At 37.9% G+C, this 24,531-nt stretch overlaps 1 protein-coding gene across 2 annotated transcripts in view; it reads left to right on the top strand.

Annotated features, from left to right (window-relative positions):
* PIK3C2G (phosphatidylinositol-4-phosphate 3-kinase catalytic subunit type 2 gamma) overlaps positions 1-24,531 on the top strand; it is a 317,803-nt gene that overhangs the window by 124,200 nt on the left and 169,072 nt on the right. For both annotated transcript variants that reach the window (XM_042795497.1, XM_032986468.2), the window contains 3 exons: positions 2,488-2,599; positions 9,489-9,591; positions 17,316-17,386. In XM_042795497.1, the coding sequence (XP_042651431.1) occupies positions 2,488-2,599; positions 9,489-9,591; positions 17,316-17,386 (286 nt within the window). The remainder of the gene's footprint in view (positions 1-2,487; positions 2,600-9,488; positions 9,592-17,315; positions 17,387-24,531) is intronic.

Here is a 24,531-nt window from a genome sequence, read left to right as displayed (position 1 = left end):
TCACTTGTCAAGGAATTATTTGGCTGTAACGGACTGAGTATTAGTTTGTTTGATGGCTTCAAAGCTGAAAATCCAAAGCTCTACAGAATGTCAGTCAACATATATTTCAAAAAATAAATAAAATCTTCATAAATAAGGTATCTAAGACTTACACATTTATTCGTACAAGTTTAGTTGCTTGATTTGGCGCATCTACATAGTTACTGGAAAGCCTGGAAAAGTAGTAGATTGTATCATCTCAAACCACTATTTTGTGGATGCCAGGAAACAAAGGGCCAAAGATCTTGGGAGACGTGGACCAGAAGGTACTATTTCCAGCACTTCTGTCAGTTAGGAAAGGGATCTACACTGAAGTTCCCTGTAATGCAAAAGTCTTAACTACTGGCAAATATTTTATCATATAACATCTTTTACCCTACAGATTGTTCAATTTTCAGTCTGTTTAACTTATTTTCAGAAACACTTTATAAGGCACAGCTAAAACTGAAGGGGAAATAAAAAAAAGTCCCTATCCTAAACTTGCTTACATACTAAGTAAACAATAAAATATAGTTAAAGTGGGGGTAGGGAGTACAGGTTTTTTGCCCCATCTAATATAAATAATTGTTCAGTCATGCAAAAACATTTGTCAGAGTAAGGAAAGGAAAACGGGTCTACAAGAGTGTAAATGAATGATACTAGAAAGTTTCAGGTTTTTTCCAGTAAGTGACCTGAAAAAAGTGCATGTTACACTTTTAATTCAATATTCTGTGCCATTCTTCTTTTTCTGGTGTGTATAGATTTAGCAAACAGGCATTGCAGTTTATATGTCAAACCAGATATGAGGAGTTGCTTAAAACACTGAGTTGTCAAAGGGCTAGATGTTTAAAACTAGTAAAATCGTAGAAAATGCTTAACTGAAGTGGCTTTCTGAGAAAAAGAAAAATGGCTTTGCAAAGAAAATGAAAATTTTCAGGAGGAAGGAGGAACTTTTGAATCCATTGACGCATTTGTTTTTCCCTGGGGAAAACCAAACTAAAGTAGGAAAAAAAGCTAGCTATGGTAACCAATTCTGTTTTATTTCAGCTTTGTTATTGTCACAGCTCCCCCCGCCTAGAATTGTCAGCTGTTCTCTGAAGGTTTTTTTCAGTATCACATTCCCTTAAGCTTCCCTGCAAAAATAATTTTGCGTTTCTTGGTTTGTTCTAAAATAGTATGGTATGAATTGGCTGCTATGGGTGACTGGGGAATTCAGAACACCATTAAACCTGATGAAACTGGTTGGTTAGGCTCAGTTTCAACCAGTTGTCTGAACCTATAATTTATCAGTGTAAATTAGTCAACACATAAGTCTGGGTTACATGTTTAGTTTCTGGGGATTTGTATTTAACTGTAGGGTAGTTTCCATTTTTATATCAAGCTCACTTAAAGATCTTAATAAGAGCTCTTACAGCTGCTAATTTGGAAGCAATAAAGAAATACCATAAATGAAAAACTGAAAGGAAAATCTACTTTGACTTTTCTATTATCAGCTACAGACAATGAGATTGTCTGAGAATTGTGGAGGAAGTCCAGACTTTATTTTGTATTGTAAAACCATCTCGGTACATTACATGAAGACTTTTCACTGAACAGTCGGATCCTTATTCTGCTAGAGAGAGGTATCTTAGACTTGCAGCATCAGTGCTGGTGCAGTGTGCTCTGCATGCCTGTAAAGACCAAACTTACCAGACATGTTTGCAATTTGACCGCCTGAGTACACAGCTATTCTCTTCCATCTTTTGATCAGTTCTTCTAAAATGGAGAAAGAGGAAGTGTATTGGCAGGATTAGCAAATGGCTTAAAAAGTTAAAGCAGCACTGAAGAAAATTCTCAAAGCACTAGACTATTTCTGAATAGCAGGTTGTATGAACCGACATATAACTTCTTAGTTTATGTGTACTGTATGTAATATATATAATATTTCTATACTATTATAATGTGACTACACATAATATTAATATATTACATATATATATAATACATATGAGCATTAATTTACTTCTTGGTTATGGCTAAAAAAGTGTACACAACAAAAATAATAACAAGTAAAATTCTGAAACTTTCTTGTGTTGTGAGTGACAACAGAGTCAACTTTTGCATCAGTCCACATTTGCATATGGGAAATGTACCAAGATATTAATCGGGAAAATGAAAATTAAAAAAAAAAAAAAATGCCATTTGTCTCTTCCTTTCTGCTTGGGAAGGTTGCTCGGCTCTTCATTCCAGCTACCTAACAAACTACTAATTTCCTCTAAGTGAACATAGATTCTGTGACTTGTAGCATAATTGAAGGAAAATTTTAAAATTTAAAAAATCAGGTGTGGCTTGATCTAATTCCTCTTGATGGAGCTAGTCTGCAGCAGTAGTTAGGAATTACAAAGAAACTCTTATTTTCTTTGCCTAAGTATCTAGCCTGGAATTCTCTAGCAAGCTACTATTATTTTTTCTTGCTATCTTTATTTACAGCTGGCTGTATCACTCATGATTTAATTGTAGAGATCCTCCATTGCATAAATCAATGCCCAGTTCAGGAGGAATGCCTTCTAAGTGTTTGCGGGTCTGATGAATTCTTACAAAAGTAAGTATCACATTAAGAGATGGTATTGAGTATGTATTGTGTAATATAAGCAGCACATTTAATGCAATCTACTTACTTGCCATGTGAACAGAACCATAGAGAGAGTTAAAGTATTGTGTTCCAAAGACTTAATGCATAGTTTCTGAAACTCTCAGATCACACAGTACTTAGGTTTTACAGAGATGATGGTGTGATCTCGTGCAAGGATTCAAATCCTGGCTCCTTTATATAAGCTTTGTGCAGCCTTGAATAATTTGTTTCACTCCACTGCCCTTCTGGTCTTTCTCGTCTGTAATTCAAGGATTCTGCTACTTCTCGTAGCTCATAGGAGTGTTATAAGAATGAGGGGTTATGCATATCCTCAAAGGGGGAAATCACCAGAGAGAAGAAACAGTATTATACAGCTGCTTAACAGGTGATTTTTCTGCATATCCAGTTGCGACAGTAGTAAAGCAAATGAAGTCAGCACTTTGGCGCTGACTGCAAGTTGAAGAAAAACACATTATACATACAAACAGGTATTTCTGAATGTATCTATTCTACAAGCAAGGAAGTAAATGCTCTGATTCACATTCATCCAGGTAAACTCTTGTGGTGATTGAAAGTACTACTGGACTCAGGTAGTTGTTCCTTGCCCTCTGGCAGCTTCAATTCAGCTGTCAGCAAAAGCGAGCAGATTTTGTGTTGAAGCAGCTGAAGTGCAGGCTCTTGTCAGGTGTGCTGTAGGGACAGTGACTTTCAGCAGACGGGGAGAAGTTGACAGTTCTCTGCGGTAACATGTTAAGCTGGTACTGCAGGAATCACAGCTCATCAGTTAGAGATGTAAAAACTGTTAGATAAAATAGTATATGTCTACAATTGAAAAGGAAATTTTTAGAAGCTGTCATATTTTCAGTGTAGTGTAAAGATTACCTGAACTAGCCCAGAGCAACTCAACTTGATTAAGGAAAGTAATGTAGTTGTCAGAGCAAGTGTCACACTGTGTAAATTAGCTTTGTTCTATATCCAGCTTGGACACTCCTACACTTACACAGGTCAAATGTTCAGATGTTTATGGCGAATTATGCTTTGCAACTGAAGATGGAGACTTCAACGTTTCTAAGCCCTCTCTTCACTTGTTAAAATCTCTGTAAAGCAGGAGCTGGTACAGCAGAGTGCTGTGCGAAACATTACAACGCTAGAACCACTGAGCAGAGAATCAGGTCATACATAGATCTATTCATTACATAAGAAGGATTTTTTTTAATTATTTTTAAGCCTATTTTCTCATTTCAAACTAATTGCTAAAGAAAATTGAAATGAGTCATTGTATTGAAGGTGAGCTCAGTGTGTTTCACTACAGCATACAGTATATTCTAAACAGTTTTCACTGTTGGGAAGAACACATCAGTAGTGGACTGTTTAAATTCCTGCACTTGCAGAATCTCTGCATGTCTCATTAGCAGTGAAACAAGGTCAATAATCTCAGGGTTTTTTGCTTTTCTCCTTCACTGTCATGCAGAAAGCACTGGGCTACACTTCTGGCCTCAGCAGCTTGTAATTCTGTACTGTGCCATACTTTCAGCTCCCTTTCTTATGCCTTCTCATCAGAGTCCTGTATCTGAAATTAAAAATCCCAGACCATAATGATGCCTTGCGTAGTTTAACATGGCCCGTGGAGTTGCCTCAGGGTGAAATTTTTCCTGTGTTTGGGCTTTCTTTTAGTGCAAATTGCATTCCTTGCAATGTTGCCAACAGAGTGATTCAATGTACTTGTGCAGAGTTCTTCCCCAGAAGAGTATTTGGAAATTTTTCAGGGGTGAGTTCTAGTGGAACTTCCCCAGGTTATGAGAAACAAAAGGAATAAATACTCTGCTGCTCCTCCTTTATTGCAGTCCAGTAAAAATGGAAGTGAAGCCAAACCAGTGACACTATGAATTGTTCTCAGACCAGAGCAGTTTAGTGAACCAGACAAGTTTGTGAAGATCTGTCAAAAGCGTTAATCTACTATTATATTTGACTATATTAATGAGCACTTCACACTGCCTCCTGCAGAAGCACCTGAAAGACTTGGTGATTTCTGGAATCCATTTAGCTTTGAATGCAATGGGGGAAAAATAGCTGTGTGCTAATGACCATTACACTCAGCACCACAGGATTTCATCATCCATTATTCCCTTCCTAGGTTGATACCCTTGAGGTCACATCCTATCTGACTCAAAAGTAGAATGTCTGATTTCAAATATCAAAAAAAAAAAAAAAAAAATCAGAACGCTGTGTATAGGCTGCAGGTCAGTCCATAACTAATAGAGCCACCTGTGAAATTCTGATTTGGAATCTCATTTGGTTTCTGGTCTTTTAAGTTAGTTTTGCTTACTGATCAGAAATCCTGGCCTTGCCTCAACCTGCAGGCTTTCTTTTTATTCCTACACTTCCTTTTCCCTCAAGTTTTTCTTACAGCACCTGTAGAGGCTTTCAGGATTCATTGCCATCTTCTCTCTGCCTCTTCTGTCATTGTAAGGTGTACGTTAGCTACTTCCCCAGTTGATTTGCTGTAGATCCTTTTTTAGACGTTCAGTGTAAGTGCATCTGGAGGCAGAACCCTGTCTGAAAGACTCCGTGAAATAAGAGAGCAGTAAACCCCATATTCGTGTCATCAATTTTTTCCACTATTCATAGAAGTTTCTGATTTTCATATGTATCCATAGACCCTCCTTCTCTGGGTTTCCCAGCTGTGGGTGTGCTCTCCACTCCCTTAAACTTGTCCTGTTCTTGAACATCTGTTTTTTTTTCTTGGAGGGTCATCCGCTGTTTCTAAAAATTCTTTGCTTTATCATCCCATCATCCAAACCTTCTACATTTACCTTTAAATCTTGCTCTCACAATTTCCTACCTTTCCTTAGATTTAGAATGGATGTCCCTAAAAATGATTTTATGATGACCATCATGAAAGATGTTACATAAAAATACATTAAATTGGGGTCAAGCAGCTTGTGTCAAATAACTCCTAGGTCTCAATGCCAGCAGCAAGCCTTCTCATGTGACAGCAATGAATCATTCCTCCAGTTAGAATTTTTTCCCTTTAGATCTACAGACTGCAAACTCAGGACATCCTGAAATGCCTAATAAAATAAAGCACATAAGTGTATATAAGAATATGGGGAAATATTTATTTATATTTTTTTAATTGATCTGTCTGCTAGCAAGAGGTTGCAGTAATGTAGCACTTGCAAAAGAATGTAGTCCAAGGATATTTATAAGCTTTATTTCTAAGCATGCTTTTTTTTTTTTTTTAAGGCATTGGATTTTTTTAAAGGATCTTTTCATATGTATATTAAATTCCATCCATACTCTACCATAGTGTAATTTTCACAGTTACCTTACTGCTTTTCAGTTTAGTCAACATAGTGACCAGGGATATGGAATAGAATAATCTAAATGCTTATCATTTTGCTTCACATGCTTGCCTGTGACCTCATTGATGACATTTTTTTGCCTCACTAATTCCATTCTCTGAGAATTGAGACATAAATAAAAATTGCTTTTCACTCAAAGTGAAGTTTAAGCTATTAATTTTATACTGGGCAGAGTTATATTCATGCAGATTGGGATCATAAGAAGCAAGCACCTTTTGCAGGAATATGTTCTTTGTAAAAACTAAACTTAATTTTCTCTTGTCACTGTAGATTAAATTTCTCATTCAGAGATGCTGCTCAGCTGAGTCCTTTTTCAAAAAAAAAAAAAAGGTTGATTGAACAGTATTACGATTTGGGGCTTATAGCACATCAGAGAACCTTGCTGTGGGGAAGGAAAATCATCTAGTGGTGAGGGAGTCTCAAGAAACTGAGGGATTTTCCCTTTCTCTGCTTCTGATATATTGTGGGACCACAGGCAAGTCACATCACTTTGACCAGTTCATTACCATGTCTCTTAAAGGTGAAGATTGCCTGTCGCTTTATGTCTTTTGTCATGGCATTCTCATCTAAACTGTATTCTCCACATAGTAATTCCTACAAAAAAATAGTGGTAAAACTTGAGTTAGTAATGTTGTAGCATTTTTCTTTGTGTTTCCTTTACTGAGCTCAGAGCATGGTAAACCAGTTACTAATAATCATGCTATCCTTCAAAAGGAACTATATAACTTTTATCTTAATAGTACAGGTATGGTAGCAGATTTGCATAGTGTGTTACAGCCTGGGGTGTGGTTAAAAGGTAGTCAATCCATGGCAAAGCTACACCTCTGTCTCTTGTAGTTCACTTTTCATCTAGACCAGGGTTCCACATTATTTTATTGAGGCATTAATCCATTTTGTCTAGTCTATTGTGTCACAATACTTGTCAAAGCTTTTCTGTTTGTATTTCTGCAAATGAAATCCACTCATGAAGTCAACTCTTGGGCCAGTACTTCTGACTGCAGTGTTTCAGGCAGCATTGCAATGTTAATAAAGGATTTGATGATGTATAGTGTCTGCCTAACACAGCAGAGCTAACACAAACCATTAGTGTAAATGTAGTTATAACCACAAAATTGAACTTCTGTTGGTGTAGTTTGTTTTGACTGGAAGCACGATGACATGGGATAATTTTACTTGCAAAAGATAGTTTTTATACATCTGTGGTACAAAATTGTAACTCTAGAGGAGGGTATAGCTATTACCAATTTATACTGGCAGAATGCTCCTCTGTATTGGTATAGCTATACCAGTTTCTGTCATTGGCTGGATGTAATGTTGTCGTTGCAATAGGAATCTGTATACTGGAGGAATCAAGAAAAAGTGACTTAAGACTCACAAATGTGTTTCTTTATAATTTTATTGTTATTACACCAGTCCTAAAGTTGAAGGTAAGGCAGAATGGAAAGAGCAGGAATAATGGTGGGGTAAAAGGTAAAAAACAGGTGTGAGGTAGTTCTAAAGGATGCATGGATCACGGTAGACTTCATGAGAGTCACGAGGCAGATGTGATTAGGTGAAATGAGGAGAGGGAGAAATTTCAAGAAAGCTATGGGTAGGCACAACACAGATATGAGCTGAGGAGGAACAGAAGAGAGTCTGTGCACTGGTACAGTCCCAGGAACCAGGAGTCAGTTGCTTGGACTTTTGCTTGTAAAGGGATTTGAGAAAGGTTGAGGCATAAGTGATACGCTTTCCATCAGTACAGATATTTCACTGTGATGGTGTTAACTTCTCTCACTCTTACATCTGCACTTTATTCTTTTAAAATCAAGAAATTTTGCAAATGTTTGGAAGTGCTATCAGAGGGCCCTGCTTTAGTTATTTGTTATGCCGGATGGAAATGGATTTGTCCTCTGTGACCTTTAATGTATTTGTTTTTAAATAAATAAATAAATAAAACATATCTACACTTAACACCTTTTGTCACCTCTAACGGAGACTATGTATTTTACTTAACTACGGTGTTGTATGGGCACAGAACATTTACAAGATATATGAGTTCCCTGAAATTGTGCTGAGTGGCAATTATGTACAGCACGTTTATTTAAGTTTAACCATTCATTTGTGCTGGGGACCTCTGCTGCCATGTGAGATATGAGTCTCTCCCCTAAGTCACACTTTCCATGATTTATTCTTAGGGTGAGTGTTTTTTTGGAACTAAATCCAGTCAGTTTTGTTCAGACATTCCATGAAAAGCCCTTTCAGGTAGAAAGAAACACAGTTTACATCTGAATTCTGAGTTTTCTATAGCACTTGACAAACCAGAAAAGAATCATCTTTCCTTCATGGCCCAGGGAGTTCTGAAACAACTTACCATGTTGTAAATCTGTATAAATATGGAATATCCCTTTTGGCACTTGTGTGGCTGGAGGCTTGAAAAAAGCATCATAAATCTAATTGAACATGGACTAGAGTTGTAACTGATTATGCATATTAAATTTTTTTGGTGATGAATTTGCCTTTACAAAAATCAGTGTCATTTTTCCTACCATTAATCCCAAAGGATTTTTTTTAAATGTAAAAAGATGTTTACCATAGCTCTGAAATAATTTTGCATTATTTCATCTGTTTAAAACAAAAAGTTGAAGGAAAACAGTGAGATTATTTCTGTGCCAAGTAATTTTAAGAGAGATAAACTAAGGCTGTATTATAACTTAGAAGAAGTTGCCAAGAGTGGTAAATAGACTGGAAGCTACTCTGAAGAGCCCAATAGGAATAAGGAGTTCCTTTGTCATGGGGTGCTAGAGCATCCTTGACCAGCGGAGTAGCTTGTAGGAACCACTCCAGCTGAGTGAGTAGAGCTCTGCATCTGACCATAGCTGGCATGTGATTTGAGAAGGAAGAAGGCTGAGTCACAGCTTCTTTTACCGTCTCTGTGAGAGCTGCACAGGGTGAGAACTTTGATTTTTTTGAGAATCAAGGGCCATCTGTCTAAATGAGTGAGATTTTCAAACTTATAGTTAATATTTGATTTTTCAAATTGGGTATCAAACACTATAGGTCATTCTGCAGTGGTGCATTCATAACCAAGATACTTATAAATTTTACTAATTTGGGTTTGGAGAATATTTATGAATAATCTCAAGGTTTGGGAGCAAATGCAGTTTGTTTACGATATTCTTTCTCTGTGTCATTGTTCTGATACAGAACTTAATGGTCAAAAATACAACTAAGCAATTATTCTTAAAATGTTTCACCAGAAAATATGCCAGAACCAAGCCCCATCAGTTTTCATGGAAGTAGATGCCAAGTACAGGTTTTATGTTATTTAATCTGCTTTGCACTTAGAATTTAGTCCACTGGTGCTTTTTGGAGAAGGACAAGGGAAAAACCGAAGTAAGTGGCAATCAGAGGTAACCATTTGTTGGTTTGGTGTTTTTTGTTTGGTTGGTTTTTGTTTCTTTGTTCATTTATTTTCTTGTTTGTTTTGTTTTGTTTTTCCCCTCAAACTGCAGCCATCATACTTTGGGCAGCCATGAAAGTCTTCGCAAGGCAACCACCTGCATTCAGCTTCAACTACATAACACTAGTAATTTGAAGCAAAGTTTGGCTCGAACGGTATGTTTTTTTTTCCTCCTCTTTCTTTTCAGCATCCCTGTAGGAATAAAATTCCAGCAATCCTTTTATGTAGCAACCTGCAGTAATAATCAAAGAGAGATTATTTGCTTTCCTGAGAATGCATATATTATTTCTGAACTCCAGTTGAAACGCACTGGGTAACATCTTTGCTTTGCTCCTGTACTTATATCTAGTAAATTACTGCAGAGGACACACGAATGAAAAAGACCAAAGGTTATCTTTAGAAAAAAAATCAGTTTTGTCAGAATTTAATGCTATTTATTTCAGGTAGTCAGAGAATTCTTAATTTTGATTTGCCTTTCTGTAATTTGAAATATAACAAGGGCAAAACCACTCAAAGCACTGTGTAAAAATTAATTAGATCTGGTTTCTTGTCATTATCACTGAAATCCAGGGTAGGCTGATAAAAAACAAAATCACAGATGGTGTGTTTGTGCACGTGTGATGCATACTTGTGTGTGTGTATGTGCTTGTTTGTAGACATGCAGAAATATTGTCTGTAAGGATATGTAGTCCTTACAGAAAACATTGTTTTATCATCATTTTAAATCCAGGGAGATTCCCATTCACATTATTTGAGTTTAAGAAACGTTACAGTAGATTACTGAGCTTTAATGACACTGATTTATGCTACTAAAGGTGAGCTTTATTCCCAGTGGACCACATTGAGTTACTTCCAATCCAAAGTTTGCAGTACAGCAGAAGCTTTGTTCTAGGCAGTGTTCACTGACAGTGTGTTGACTCTGTTCACAGATAGTACCAATTACCTGCTTTGCATAGGTATGCTGTCAGCCTATCAATATATGGGTCAGATGGCATATTTCTAACAAAAAAGGCTAGGGGCTGATTTTAATTTCTGTTACGTGTCACCATGTGAAACATCAAGTTCAATACAATATGTCACTTGGAGCATTAAAAAAGGACTATAATGAGGCCAAATATAGATATATATTTAACATTTTAACCAGTTTATAGATAAAAGCAGAATAATTTAGTGCTGATATGTACAATCCTGGCTTATATTATTAACATTCCTCACGACCAGTATTATTCACTTAATTATTTATTTTTTAAAAAACATTGATTCTTCTTGGTATAGCATCATCCAAAAGAAAGTAAATTAAGAAATATGGAAGCTTTAATCAACAGGTCACTTCTTCAAAACTGATTCAGGTCAGTGAATTTTCAATCGCTTGCTCTCAGTCTAGAGAAAATAAGTTCAAGTTTGAATAGACACTTTCTCACCCCCTTCTGAAGCTATATCTCATGTGTCCTCTCTCACCCCATCCCCATATCACAGCAGCAAAAAGAACATGTCCAGTGCCCACTGAAATGAGTTTTGTCTTGGGAAAATATCTGTGGTACCTTGTTGTCATTTCACTGCAAGTTGTTTAGAACAAGGCAGGTATCACCATGTGATTTCCATTGTCTGCATTAAATAGAGATTAGATGGCCATCATAGTCCTTTCTGATGTTAGATCTGTGACAAGACATCCTATGTTATGAGATAGAAAACTTAATTTTTCCATATAGCGCTGACAAAGAAGGGTTTCAGAAGAGTGGAGTGTTGGTGATTAGATATAATTATGGATGCACTTAAGTATGTTTAATGGTAGAAAAAAATCTTTACCTTTTTTAGGTAAACATCTCTGCATTTTAAATGGAATAATATATTATTGACCCTTCTGCTGGGCACTTGTAGGTTTCCAACACTGTCTGGACTGAGAAAGCAGTGACATGAATTAGAAGTTTGATACAAATGCATTTTGCTGCTTATATGCACATAGCACATGATGAAGATTTTTTTACATGCATATACTGAAAAGAGGGAACCACTTCAAACTTCCAAGCCAATGACTGATTCTCTACAAGTTACTCTGTCTTCAAACAGAAAAACTAAAATATAGAGCAAATGACCTATTTGCTGTATGTAGGTCTGCTCTTACTATAGATCTTCAAAAATATCTGCTTTGGAACCTAATGATGCGTTTAGGAGTCTCTTCTGAAGCTTTAAAGTTTGTTTGTGTGCTAAGGAAACAAAACCCTATACCAATGCCATTTGGAGACTGCTTTCATGATTCTTGCTTACCTTTACATAACACTGTTGAAATCATGATACATATTTAAAAATACCTGTTTGTACACACAAATGACAAATATTTTGCTATTATATTTAATAACAAATATAAGTGGATACTTATAAGTAATGTGCAACTAATTTTTATTTTTTTTTTTTAAATCAGACAGCTTATGAACTTTGGTCAATAAATATTCACAATTGTTTTGTGAATTCAGCTGAAAAACATTTTTTTAAGGTGAATAGTTCCTTCTTTTCCTTTTTTGGGAAGCTGGCATTCTGTTATAAAGTATTCAGAATAAGGAAATTGTCTTGAACTGAGCAGTTACAAGCAAGAAATTTGGCCCAGTGCTGTGCATGGAATCACAGGTCTTCAGCCAGTGTGTGACCTTTCATTTGATTTTGTTTTTTTGAGACGTGAGATTTATCAGCCTTAACACTGTTGAACAGAAGTCTTTTAAGACTCAAATTTTCAAGTAGATTCCTACTAAACTTCTAAATAAGACTGTCTGTTGACAGGAGTAGGAATTTTGCACCTTGCAGATTTTTCTCCACACGTTGAAATCTTGAACATAACAATGAATGTGGAGAAAATCCCGCAGTCCTCTTGTCAAATGGCAGCCCAGTGTACACGGGTTACAATAATACTGAATAACGACTGCTAGATCTGTTTTGACCTACACCTGTCCTACTCTGTATTTTAACTTATGTGGTCTCTAAGAGGCAGCTCTTAAGCACAAACTCCACAAGTTGCAGTGGGTCAGAAGTGTTAAACTCCTAGTGGCTAGATGGTGTTGAGGAAGAAACGTGCAATGGAACAGCATAGAAACAGAAACCTTTATCCAGATACCATTTCCAGGGCGTGCTCTGCCTATCTAAGAGACTCACTTTTTCAGAGTTGTCCCCACATACTGATTATCTTGGGAAAGCATGAATCTTTGCAGTGGAAAAACAGCAAAGAACACTTACAGGTTTCTAACAAGAACCTCATTTGCTTCCAGAAAGGGATCTTTGGACTAAAGCAGCCAGCAAGTGATATTTCCTGAAAGTTTTAAACCATTTTTATTTTCATATATACCAATGTTAATGGTGCTGATATTTTACCAGACATAATGACGTGTTAACATTCTGAGCTTAATCACAGATTAGGAAAGTCAGTGGTCCATCATGATAAGAAGGTGGGGGTTTTATCCATCATTTAAACATTTGTGACTTTTTAGAGGGATTGTGTAGTACCTCAAATAGAAGGGAGCCTTTTCTTGTATTTAAATATCCCTTGAAGTTGTGCTACTGTAAAATGCTTCCTGTTCTATTAATATGCTCAAAGTCTCCTTGCAGTTTGACAGGTCTAAATGAGTTTTAATATACTTCAATGCACTCTGGAGGCTAGGAGCAGAGACCGAGCATGACTTGATGCTTCACATTTTGGAAATAGTTACAACTACCATGTAGAATGATTACAAACAAAAATAGTCTTTCAAGCAGGTAACTAACAAGCTTGGAAGACAAATTAGCAGTGTTCAGGCCATTAGAAAACATTTATTGGCTGAAAGAATTTGTGGATCTGTAATTAATAACCTACAATAGGGTTTAACCAGGAAGAGTGACATTTTAAGATATCTTCAAGTAAATTATTGATCACTTCTTTACAGTAACTGACATGGCTCTGAAAGCTTCAGGGCATGAAGGTACTTCAGGTTACTAATAATAGAAAAGAACATGAGCAGCTCTTGAGCTGGCATAAGTCATAGACCTAGAGTTTTCCTCCAGCTCCAGGGCATGCTTCTGACAGAGTACTCGTATCAGAAAGGGGAGGTTCTGCTCGCTGGCAGGAGCACCAGCAAGTCTGTCAGGACCAAACAAAACATAACAGAGGAGACAGACTGTGGTGCACTAAAAGCTGCAGTGTTTCCTTTCACTCTGGACCCAGTTCTGTAGATCTCTCTAGATCTACTGAAACCCGCTCCAGCCACACTGAATTCAAGGATCTGAGGCTACACAGATCTCACAGTCCATTTTATTGTTGCTGTTCTCTGAAACTTATGGATTTGGTCATAAGATGCATTTAAAACTCACAGACTTAGAGGCAGTATATGGAAAATAAATTTCCTTCCCTCAAAATTCATATAAAAAGATGTGAAAAAAGTGTGCATTAAAAAAAAAAAAAAATAGGCACAAACTTTGAGACCTTTAAGATTCTTCAGCTGTCTCAGACAATTATGGACATATGCAGCTACTGTTTATTTTTGTGACTTAATCTGTGCTTACTTTTGTGGAGAATTTGGTCTGTAATCTATAGGATCCTTCAGAATGTTCAATTTTGGAATATGTTATTTTATAGAAATCTCCACTAAGGTTGTAGTTTAACTAGTGTTACAGAGTCACAGAAGCATACGGAAATCTTCACAGCCCTTCTATATAATAAACACTCACATGTATCCAGGTAATAAATAATTCACATACACCGACCTTTTGCCCTAGTCCATCAGATCCCCTTAAGTTTCTGGATTTCTATCAGTCACACATATCTAATTTCTCTCTAGGTTTCAGGAATCTCTCTTTCAGTCTGTGTCACCTTGTTTCCAAGTTCATCCCTCCCTGTCCTCTAGTCCTGTCAATGTATGAGATAAAGGAGAAAGTTTGTCATTTATTGATCTTGTCCTGTAGCTCAAGCCTTGTCCCTGCGATTGCTGTTCAGAAGTTCTCTGCTATTTGTAACGTTTCCCGAGGTGGAAATGTGACAGCTAAGCATGCAGTGACATAAAAACACAGGATGTATTTTGCAGAACATGTACACTACTCATCTGTAGGGTAACGTGACTTTTAAAAAGAAAGGTTGTGATCTACTGAGAGTCAGGATGGATATAATTGACTATTGCTCTGTCTGGAAGGATCAAATTCAGATCGTGATATTATAGCAAGCAACTTTGGAGTGCTGGGTGCTATTTCCTTGCTGGAATACATGCTGATTATGGTAGCACTACAAAATATTCTCAAGGCTTGAAATACTATACCAGTCTCTAGCATGCATTGAAGCAGCATGATAGCTATCAGAGGTCAGGTTGTACAAGCCTCAGAGCAGAAGATGGTCAGTAGACATGAGTTGTGAGCAAAACCAGCAGTTATTAGGTCATATGTGGCACAATTAGTGGTACACGCAGGAAACTGGCATCAATAAGCTATTTTTGTATATCTCGTAATCATTCTTGTAGGAGCAACTCAGTGAAGTTCAGTGACAGATTCTGAAATCAGCTGAGAAAAGATCATCTACTCTCAAATGCATTCCCTAACCCACAAATACTTACCCTGTCTTCTCCTCTAATAAAATTTAACACTCATGTCAACACTGTGATAAGGAACACAGGTGTTTGTATAAGATCAAATGCCCAGACAAAGTGGAACTTAGTGCTTAGGTCTCAGACACATACATTGAAGGCTTAATGAATAAGAATGTTTTTCTTACCTTCACCCCCTTTTCATTTCATTCATCTAATTCATCTTTCACTTTTTGCCACTTTGTGATAAAAGAAATAGTAGTGCTCCAGATTGGAATTCTTCACAGAACATCTGTAATGTATCTAGTTCAGCAAGATCCTGCTCCTTAAATGGTAATATTGCCTAGTGTCTATGTAGCGATCTAAAGCAGAACTAGTGTGAATTAATTCACATGTCAATTATCATATTTAGATTGAATATGACTATAATGGAGACACAAGTTGCTCAAGAATGTTAGCTTTAGACCACTACTATATTTCAATTAACTAGAAAAAAATTACTACTGTGGTCACCTTATTGTGATCAAGCTTTCAATAGTTGAATTCACTAACATTCAAAATATTAGAAGGCGGCTTTTTTAACCAAGAAAGTAAAAGACTTTTTTTTTTTTTTCCTGTCGAAAATACACATTTTCTTTCAAATTCTGTTTGGGGGGGAAAAATAATGAGCCATATTTCATCACTGTTGGATTATGTTATTCTCATTTCTTTTTAAGATTTTGTTTATTGTATGAAAGTTAAACAGTAAAAGATGAACAGAAGATTTATTTTTTTTTCTTACTGAAATGTTTTGCTTAAGGTTAAATCTTTTTGTCGTCCCTTCACAAAGATCTTTAAAGTTTTAGTAGTTTAGTTCATCCTAAAACAGAGTCACCTCTCAGATTCTTTTGTATCCTTGGCCAGATAGGTTTTCTGTCCTCTACTTCACCTTTAAGCAAACAAATATTTTAGAACTATGCACATATAAATAAATAGCCTGTAGTCTGGTTGCCTAAGCTGTGCCCATCCCAGCCGCCATTTGTATTTCTAGACATACTAAGAAAAATTGTGTCTGGCAGCTGTCCTAGCCACTATGGAAACAGAGGCTCATCACCCTTACATGCCTATATGGTGTGCTGCTCTCCCGCTTCTGTTTTCTTATTTAATTCATATCTCTCTCATCCCCCCATGCCTCCCAGGTTTATATCTGTTCATAAATGTCATTCCCTTTGTAATTCTTGACCAGTGAATTTGGGGTCTTGCTTGTCACAAGCTACTCAGTAACTTTTCCCTGTGAGTTATAGGGATGTGGGCTCAACTATGAGTCAAAAAAGGCAGAATTTTCGTGATGTGGTGGTGCCTAGAAGATGGTAGTACATGCCTAGCATGAGCCGAGCTACCTCCACGGGGTGGGAGGAGTTAAGGCAACAAATCCATGGGGCTGGAGAAAGGATTGTATCTGAATGGGAACAGGTTTGGTTAGCAGAATGTGACAAATAAGGCAAAGTCATAGAATCCTTTAGGCTGAAAGGGGCCTCATGGGGTCATTTAGTACATTCCCTCTGCTCAAGCAGGGTCACCTGGAGCAGGTTGCCCACAACCATGTCTGGTCAAGTTTTTAATATCTCATCAGATACTCAAACCTACTCCACAGTCTTTCAGGGCAACCTTTTCCTTTGATTGACTATCTTTACAGTATTTTCTTTTTTCTTGTGGTAAGCTGGAATTTCATGTGTTTTGATCGTGCCCTTTGCCTCTTGTCCTGTCAGTGAGTGCTACTGAAAAGAGACTGGTTCCCTTGTCTTCATTATTTCCCATTAGATATTTGTACACATAGATAAGATTCCCCCTGAGCTTTCCCTTCGTCAGACTGAGCTGTGCCAGCTCAGCCTCTCCTCATACAAAAACTGCTTTGGTGCCTTGATCATCTCTGTGACTTCACTGAGAGAAGTCTCTTCAGAGGGGTTGCGAAGGATGGTGAAGATGTTCTCCATCCTGTTCTGTTAGAAAGGGAAGCAGCATAAAGGTCATGGATGCAAACTGATTTCTGCTTCATGACTAGTGTATATTGCCAATGAAAAAGGGTCCCTTCTGTCTGTAACAAGAAAGCAGAGGCAGGGTTTACTGAGGCCTGGCTGTAGTCTTAATCTATATGTAGCTAGAAGGAACTACTATGGCAGTCTGGTTTGGCCTCCTATATAGTGTAACATGAGAGAGATTCACCAAATAAAATTTCAGACCGAACTCCTGAACACTCTGAAATTAAAGTTCCTAAAAGAACATGCTGACTTAGGAAAAGACCAAGCAAATCTTTCCAACATACATTCTTCCCATCAGAATACTATATCTCACTGTAGGCTTCTCTTCCACAGCATGAGGATGACCAAAGACAGTTCAGTGTGAATCAGCTGTTAGAAGCTACTTGTGCCTGGAGACTGACTCGGTAAGAACACTGGTATTTAACAGTATTTCTGTTTGTAATTGTTCGTATTTGTAATGAGCCTCCTGGTCCCAAAGGATAATTCTGAGACCTACTGGGAACAGGAGTACTACAGAGAAAGAAAACTGGTTCAATGTGTTAGACTCTTATTTACAGACCTTATCTATTGCTTAGCAAAAATCAATAATCATTTATAGATTTGTATAATTTTTTCCCCATTCTCTCCTTTTCAAGCCATTAAAGGTTTCATATGAGCTTTCCCAAAGATTCCCAGGATTGAAGGAGTCATAATTTTCACATGTGCATTGCTCTCAGAGAATTTTTAAGAGTAAATACTGTAAAATAATAGATTTGCTCTTCATTGTGCCTGTGTTTTCACAGTTGAGTGATGTTTTATTTTATTTTTTTTAATGGAGGATAGCTATGACAAGTTTTTAACTTGGCACTTAAAGTGCATCTGACTCTGAAACTAAGTTACCATGGACAAGCACTAAATGATATAGTTTCCTCATTCAACTTTCATTATGTTCCGTTTCATGCACTTGGATAAAGAAGCTGTTAACACTTTTGGTAATGTTTTTCTTCAATGTGTTATAAATACTTTGCCAAGAATGGTAAATGCCACACCTGTCATTTAGCAGATGGAGGAAAACAGAGAGATAGTGACTTGTTCAAGGTAAATATCTGGTGCTTACTAAGGACCCATCTGGTTTCCTAGGAGCATGGGCCAAAACTCCATTCTGGTCCTTGCTACAAAGAGATCAAACCAATCACAGTCTCCACACACTACTTATGGACTGTTTTATTTCGTGATGTAAAGTGTGTGGACTTTTCCATTGCAAAGAGAGTCTTAGGAGAGGATATGTGATAAAAGATGTCGAGCTGCAAATAAACTATGGTCCACAAAATTTCCTCTGATACTGTAGGGCAATAAATACTTTCTTCAACCACAAGTTCAGTAAATATTGAAAAAGCAAAAGCTTGAACTGTGTTTGATCACTTTTTCCTGATTTTCTCATGGATTGTTGATGAGTAGGAGAAAACATTTTCTAGCAGTGATGACTCAGAAAGATCTGTGGCCAGGTCCTGTGCTCTCAATTGCATTTCTAACTGAGATAAAAAGGGCTAGTAGCTAAGTGACAAAAGTTTGCTGTCCATAATGTACACAGGAGCTGCCTGTGATAATTTGCAGGATTTTACAATGCTGAGTGTGTGATAAAGTGGCAGATGAAATTTTGAGAAGATAAATGTAGATGGGAGGAAATGGTCTTAAATTCACATATGAAATCATAGGCTCTGAGTTGACTTTTACCATCAGGATTGAGTTCTTGGGGTTATAATAAATAGTTCTGAATGTCAGCTTGGTGCACAGCAGCTGCAAAAAAAAAACATAAAACAAATGTTGGGAATTATTATGAAAAAAATGAAAACCCCAAAAACCAATATTATGCCACAGTATCAGTGTACGGTGTTCATTTATCTTGAATACAGCTGACAGTTTTGCTTCTCCTATTTCAAATATGAAGTAATAGAACTTGAAAAAGTGAAGAGAAGGGCAGCGAGGATGCTCAGAGGAATGAAATACCTTCTATATGAGAAAAAACATAAGTAACAATATTATTCATCCTGATGAAGACATAATAGGAGATGGGTATTTTATAGATGACAAGTCTATGAAATTGAGAAGCACAGAGAATGTCTGCAGGAAAGGATAATTTACTGCGTCTTCCAATGCGGGATAAAGGAGCATGAAGTGAAAGTAGCGGATTCAAACCAGACAAGAGTAGGTATTTCTCTGTATAAGACCTAATTAAGTAATGTCTGGACACAGCCCAGTTTACCAAGGACTGTGTTCAGATAGCTTCTGAATATCTGCAAGGAGGAGTCTCTGCAACGCATCTTGGATACTTGTGCCAGCGCTCAATCACCCTCAGTACCCGCTGTGTTTCAGTTTGAGCCCATTGCCTCTTGTCCTGTCACTTGGCACCACTGAAGAGACCCTCTGCTCCATCCTCTCTCTCAGGTGTTTATATACATCAAGAAGACCCCCAGTGAGCTTTCTCTTCTCTAGGCTAAACAGTCCCAGCTTTCAGTCTTTCCCTATAGGAGAGATGCTCCAGTCCCTTCATCTTAGTGGCCATTCATTGGACTCAGAATCATAGAATCATTTAAGTTGGAAAAGACCTTTAAGATCATCAAGTCTAGCCATTAACCTAACACTGCCAAGTCCACCACTAAACCATGTCCCTAACCACCAGATCTATCCATCTTTGAAATTACTTCCATGGATGGTGACTCAACCACTTACCTGGGCAGCCTGTTCCAGTGTTTGATAACCCTTTTGGTGAAGAAATCTTTCCTAATAGCAAATCTAATCCTCCCCTGGTTATTTTCTCTTGTCCTAAGGCTTATTACTTGGGAGAAGAGCTTGACACTCACCTTGCTACAACCTCCTCTCAGGTAGTTGTAGAGAGCAATAAGGTCTTCCATGAGTGTTCTTTTTTCCAGGCTAAACAACGTGAGTTCCCTCAGATGCTCCTCAGAGGACTTGTTCTCTAGACCATTCACCAGTTTCATTGCACTTCTTTGGACACACTCCAGCACCTCACTGTCTTTCTTGTAGTGAGGGGTCCAAAACTGACCACAGTATTCAAGGTGCGGCCTTACCAGTGCCAAGTACAGGGGGACAGTCTCTTCCCTCATCCTGCTGGCCATATCATTTCTGATCTCCAGTACATCCATACCTCTCTTGTACTGAGGAACCCTGAGCTGGACACAGTACTCCAGCTGTGGTCTCGCCAGTTCTGAGTAAGAGGGGAAGGATCACCTCCCTCAACCTGCTGGTAATACTCCTCCTAATGCAGCCCCGGATACCTTTAGACACCCTAAGACTTTTTTGCTGCAAAGGCCCATTGCTAGTTCATGTTCAGCCTACTGTCCACAAGGACTGCCAGATCACTTTTCTGCAAAGCTACTTTCTGCACAGTCAGCCCCAAGAGTGTATTGGTGCATGGGGTTATTGCTTCCCAGGTGCAGGACTTTGCACTTCCTTTTGCTGAACTTCATGAGGCTTCTGTCAGCCCATTTCTCCAGCTTTTCAGAGTTCCTCTGGATAGTAATACAACCCATTGGTGAATCAACCATTTTCCTGATTTTTTGTCATCAGCAAACTTGCAGAGGATATGCTCTTCCCAATCATCCAGATCATTAAGGAAGATGTTAAACAGTACTAGACCCAGGACTGACACCTGGGGTACACTCACTGCTAGTTACCAGCCTCCAACTAGACATTGTGCCACTGATCACCATGCTCTGTGCCCAGCTCTTCAGCCTGTTTTCAGTCCACCTCACCGTCTGCTTGTTCAGCCCATAGCTTATTAGCTTCTCTATGAGGTTGTTATGGTGACAGTGTAAAAAACCTATGATTTTCATCATGGGAAGTTATCACGTTGGTCAAGCACAACATTCCATTGGTGAATCCATTCTGACTACTCTCTATCACCTAGTACTTCATGTGCCTGGAAATGGTTCTCAGGATTAGTTGCTCTATCACCTTCTTAGGGTTCAAAGTGAGGCTGACCAGCCTGTAGTTCTCTGGGTCCTCCTTGAAGATGGGAGTGACATTTGCTTTCTTCCAATCTTCAGGCACCTCTTCCAATCATCATGTTTGTTCAAATATTGTCAAGAGTGGCCTTACAACGACATTAGCCAACTCCCTCAGCATTTGTGTGTGCGTTCCATCAGGGCCCATGGACTCATGTATGTCTAGTTTAAATATTCTCTAACCCGATCCTCATCTACTTCCAAGTTCATTCTAGGGACTGCTCACTGGAGGCCATGTTGATGAGACAGCACCACACTAGACTCCATGCACATATGCAGCCTTCCAGTGTTGTGCTTAAGGCTTGCCCCAGGATGTACATTACATACCTTCCATGTTATAGTATGGAAATACCGCCATGGCAGACTGCCTCATGTTATGTCAGGCATTTTGAACTGAATCCCCATTTTTTAATGAATTAAAAACCTACATGTCTTAGTAGTACTATAGAGTCATAGGGGGCCTGGAGTAGGCTCCTACTTGGTGCTCTGCAGGGTACACAGTTGCTTCTAACTGTGGCTGCTCCAAGTATTGTGAACATAAGCCTTCATGCACTCCTTAGGGATCAAAAAATCACTCCCTGGAGCAGAGTTCACATGTTCTTTTTCCCCATTAGAGGCAACTAGTTGGAACTGAAAGCACTGGCATAATTATGTTGAGAAGGCATTTAGACTTGAAGCAGCACCAAAATTATAAGGTGAGCCATGCACTGAAGCCTTTATGCTTGTAAGCAGCGTCATCCTAGTATTTTTTGTGAGTAGGCCAGTCAATAATATCATACCTAGTCATAACAGCTATTTCTAACATAACATGCAACAACATCCTTGTGCTTATTCTGTGCTGGGGCGTATGTTTGCAACATGTTATAATTCCTTAATTCCATATCTAGCTAGGGCTGTCATAGAGATGGAGCAGATGGATGTAGTAGAATGGAGATAAAGTAGAATGGGCTCAACACAGGCTGTGAAAATCTGCCTGGCACCTAGGAAGGCCAGCAGATTATGTTCCCATATTGTTATGTCTTCACAGCTGTGAGTATTCAGATTATCTAAATAAAATAATGCTCAGGGTTGTCTGCCTGTATAGTAGTTATATTTCTGATTGTAGCACACAAACAGTTGTATTTTAGAGAATGCTCAGTTTGCTTAGATACAGCAGAGATAAAAAAAGAACTGTTTGAATTGGCTTGAGATGAAGTAAAAAGAATGAACTGGAACCTTACCTTTGTAATAATCAGATTTGCTCTCACACACAAATGTGAACAAATAAAACCCAGCAGCCCCTACATCGCTTCACGCACTGATTTTCATAGCTTGAAAACCAACCACAATGTAAATCAGTGAGAGCATCAGAACTGCAGTCCACTGGCCTATAATCTCTGACACTGAGGTGCCAGTAACTATAACATGATGGCTAGTCTGATCCATGCAGCTAGGCACGGTTTAGTTAGGCAGCATGGTGATAAACAGCATTTTAGAAAGGAAACCTAGCACTACTCCACAGTAGGTGCTGCTGCCAGGAAACTGAAAAATTAATGCTGTAAGTACATACTATATGCTTGTCATCTTTCTCCCATGTAGACCAGCGGGGATCTAAGACTGACTCTCTCAAACTGAACTTTACTTTTTTCTTTTCTTTTCAAAACTATTGTACTATATTGCCTTGCTAAAAGCTTCAAAAATTTCCTCAATGTCAGAGAAACACTGAATGTTCATGGGTTGGCTAGCATTGCCATATTTATACACAGCTATCAAAGATGTGAAAATATGAAGTATGTCTGTGTGACAACATGTGAGTATTATTAGTTATCTAGCAGTCAAAAATTCAGGCTAGCATTAGTAGAGGTATTTTGTTCATTGTTACAAATTTCTGGATTTTTTTCCTATTAACTATGTAAGATTATGTCTTATTTTACACAGAAAATTCTCTAGGGTAGAGTAAACTGATGGAAAATATGCTAATTTTTTAAAGTAATATAACTTATGAAATTATTCTGAAACCTGCATTTAGGCCAAGGATGCTGATAAATGTGCTTACCTGTATGCATCAAGGCAATAAGGCAACCTCATACATCCAGAACTACTTCTGCGCTGGGTAATGCTGTGAAAAAGATGTTATGCCTGGAGACTTGGTCAAAGCAGAGTGACAACTTGTATTAGCTATGATTTAACAGGATTACAGGAAGAATTGCCAGACAGCTACTCAACACACAAACTGCCTGGCTAGATAAGGCTAGTGTAGATTGGAAATAAAAAGCTGTAAAGGCAAAACCATCTGTAGGAGGAGGTGAATAGTAGGCATCTATGGAGAAATACACTCTGGCATTAGCACAGGGAAAGCCACCTAACGTTTCTCTACTCTGTATTATGATTTCAGTGCAATGACTCTCCTTCCTTTGTCATGCTATAAATATATATTGAAAGTCTAACCATGTACCATGAAACCTGTACTTTGGATCGTAGTTGCAACTCTAATCTCTGATTGCTCAGGTAACCCAACTAAGATACATGAGGACACACACAATTTCTCTGTAAACAGCAGTCCATTTGCTCTGAAGCAATCAAAATACTTTTGTGACTTTCAGCTACCAGACTGCAAGGGGGGGAAATTCCATCTAAGCCTTCTAAAGAGAGAGAACCCTAATACAAAGGGTCAGTGGGAAATACAAGAGGAAAAAAAAGTAAAGGGTATATGTGATAGAGTAAAACAAATAAACAGTGAAGAAATAATGTAAATTGCAATTTCCACTTTTTCATAAAAGCACGTGCAAATCCTAATTACCACCAATGGCCATCAAGGCAATAATGTGTTGATTTTACCAATCAGTAGACTAGGCAGGGTGTGGAAGTGGGAATTAAGGTTTCTGTACCCTTTCCTGAAGATTTGACCCTACAGAGGAGGCTGTCAATAGAAAAGGAAGGTGTATATATATGTAAGGTAACAACCTTAGCCATGGTCTCATAGACATCTTTTTTGTTTTTTTTTTTTTTTTTTTCAGGTGACAAATAAATGATATTTAGAATTTCACTGTGCTTGAAATATAGAAAATCACAGAAATGCTTCTTAAAAGCAAAACTCTGATTCTGGTTACCTGTTGGGGATTGCACATGGTGCCAGTGATTCTAAAATGGTGAGATGTACAGCTGAAGCATCAGTCCTGGAGTTCAGTGTAGAGAGGTATATACTCCTGTTCATAATCCTAATTAGTTTAGGGAGGCTTTGCTAAAGCACAGAAATCTGTCTGTGCAAACTTTGTGGTAGCTTCTGTAATGTGACAAAGGCACTGGACTACGGAGTGGTACATGTCTATCTACAGAAGTAAAACAAATTCACAGATTAGGTAATAGTATGGAAAAGGCAGTTGCTGAAAAAGTTTGAGCATGTAAACTTGAGAACAGTAAGAAAATAAAGTTTAATTAATTATGTAGCAATGGTGTCCCTTTGCATAATATACAGTTTTATACTTGTGACTTAGTATGGACTTTTGAAACAGAAATTTTCTAGATGTTTTCTCTGATACTCTGCAGCTTTAGTCCATGAAGTGATT

Source organism: Tyto alba, unplaced genomic scaffold, assembly GCF_018691265.1.
Source record: "Tyto alba isolate M040663 unplaced genomic scaffold, T.alba_DEE_v4.0 Super-Scaffold_21, whole genome shotgun sequence".
Taxonomy (NCBI): domain Eukaryota; kingdom Metazoa; phylum Chordata; class Aves; order Strigiformes; family Tytonidae; genus Tyto; species Tyto alba.
This window is presented reverse-complemented; position numbering and strand designations above follow the sequence as displayed.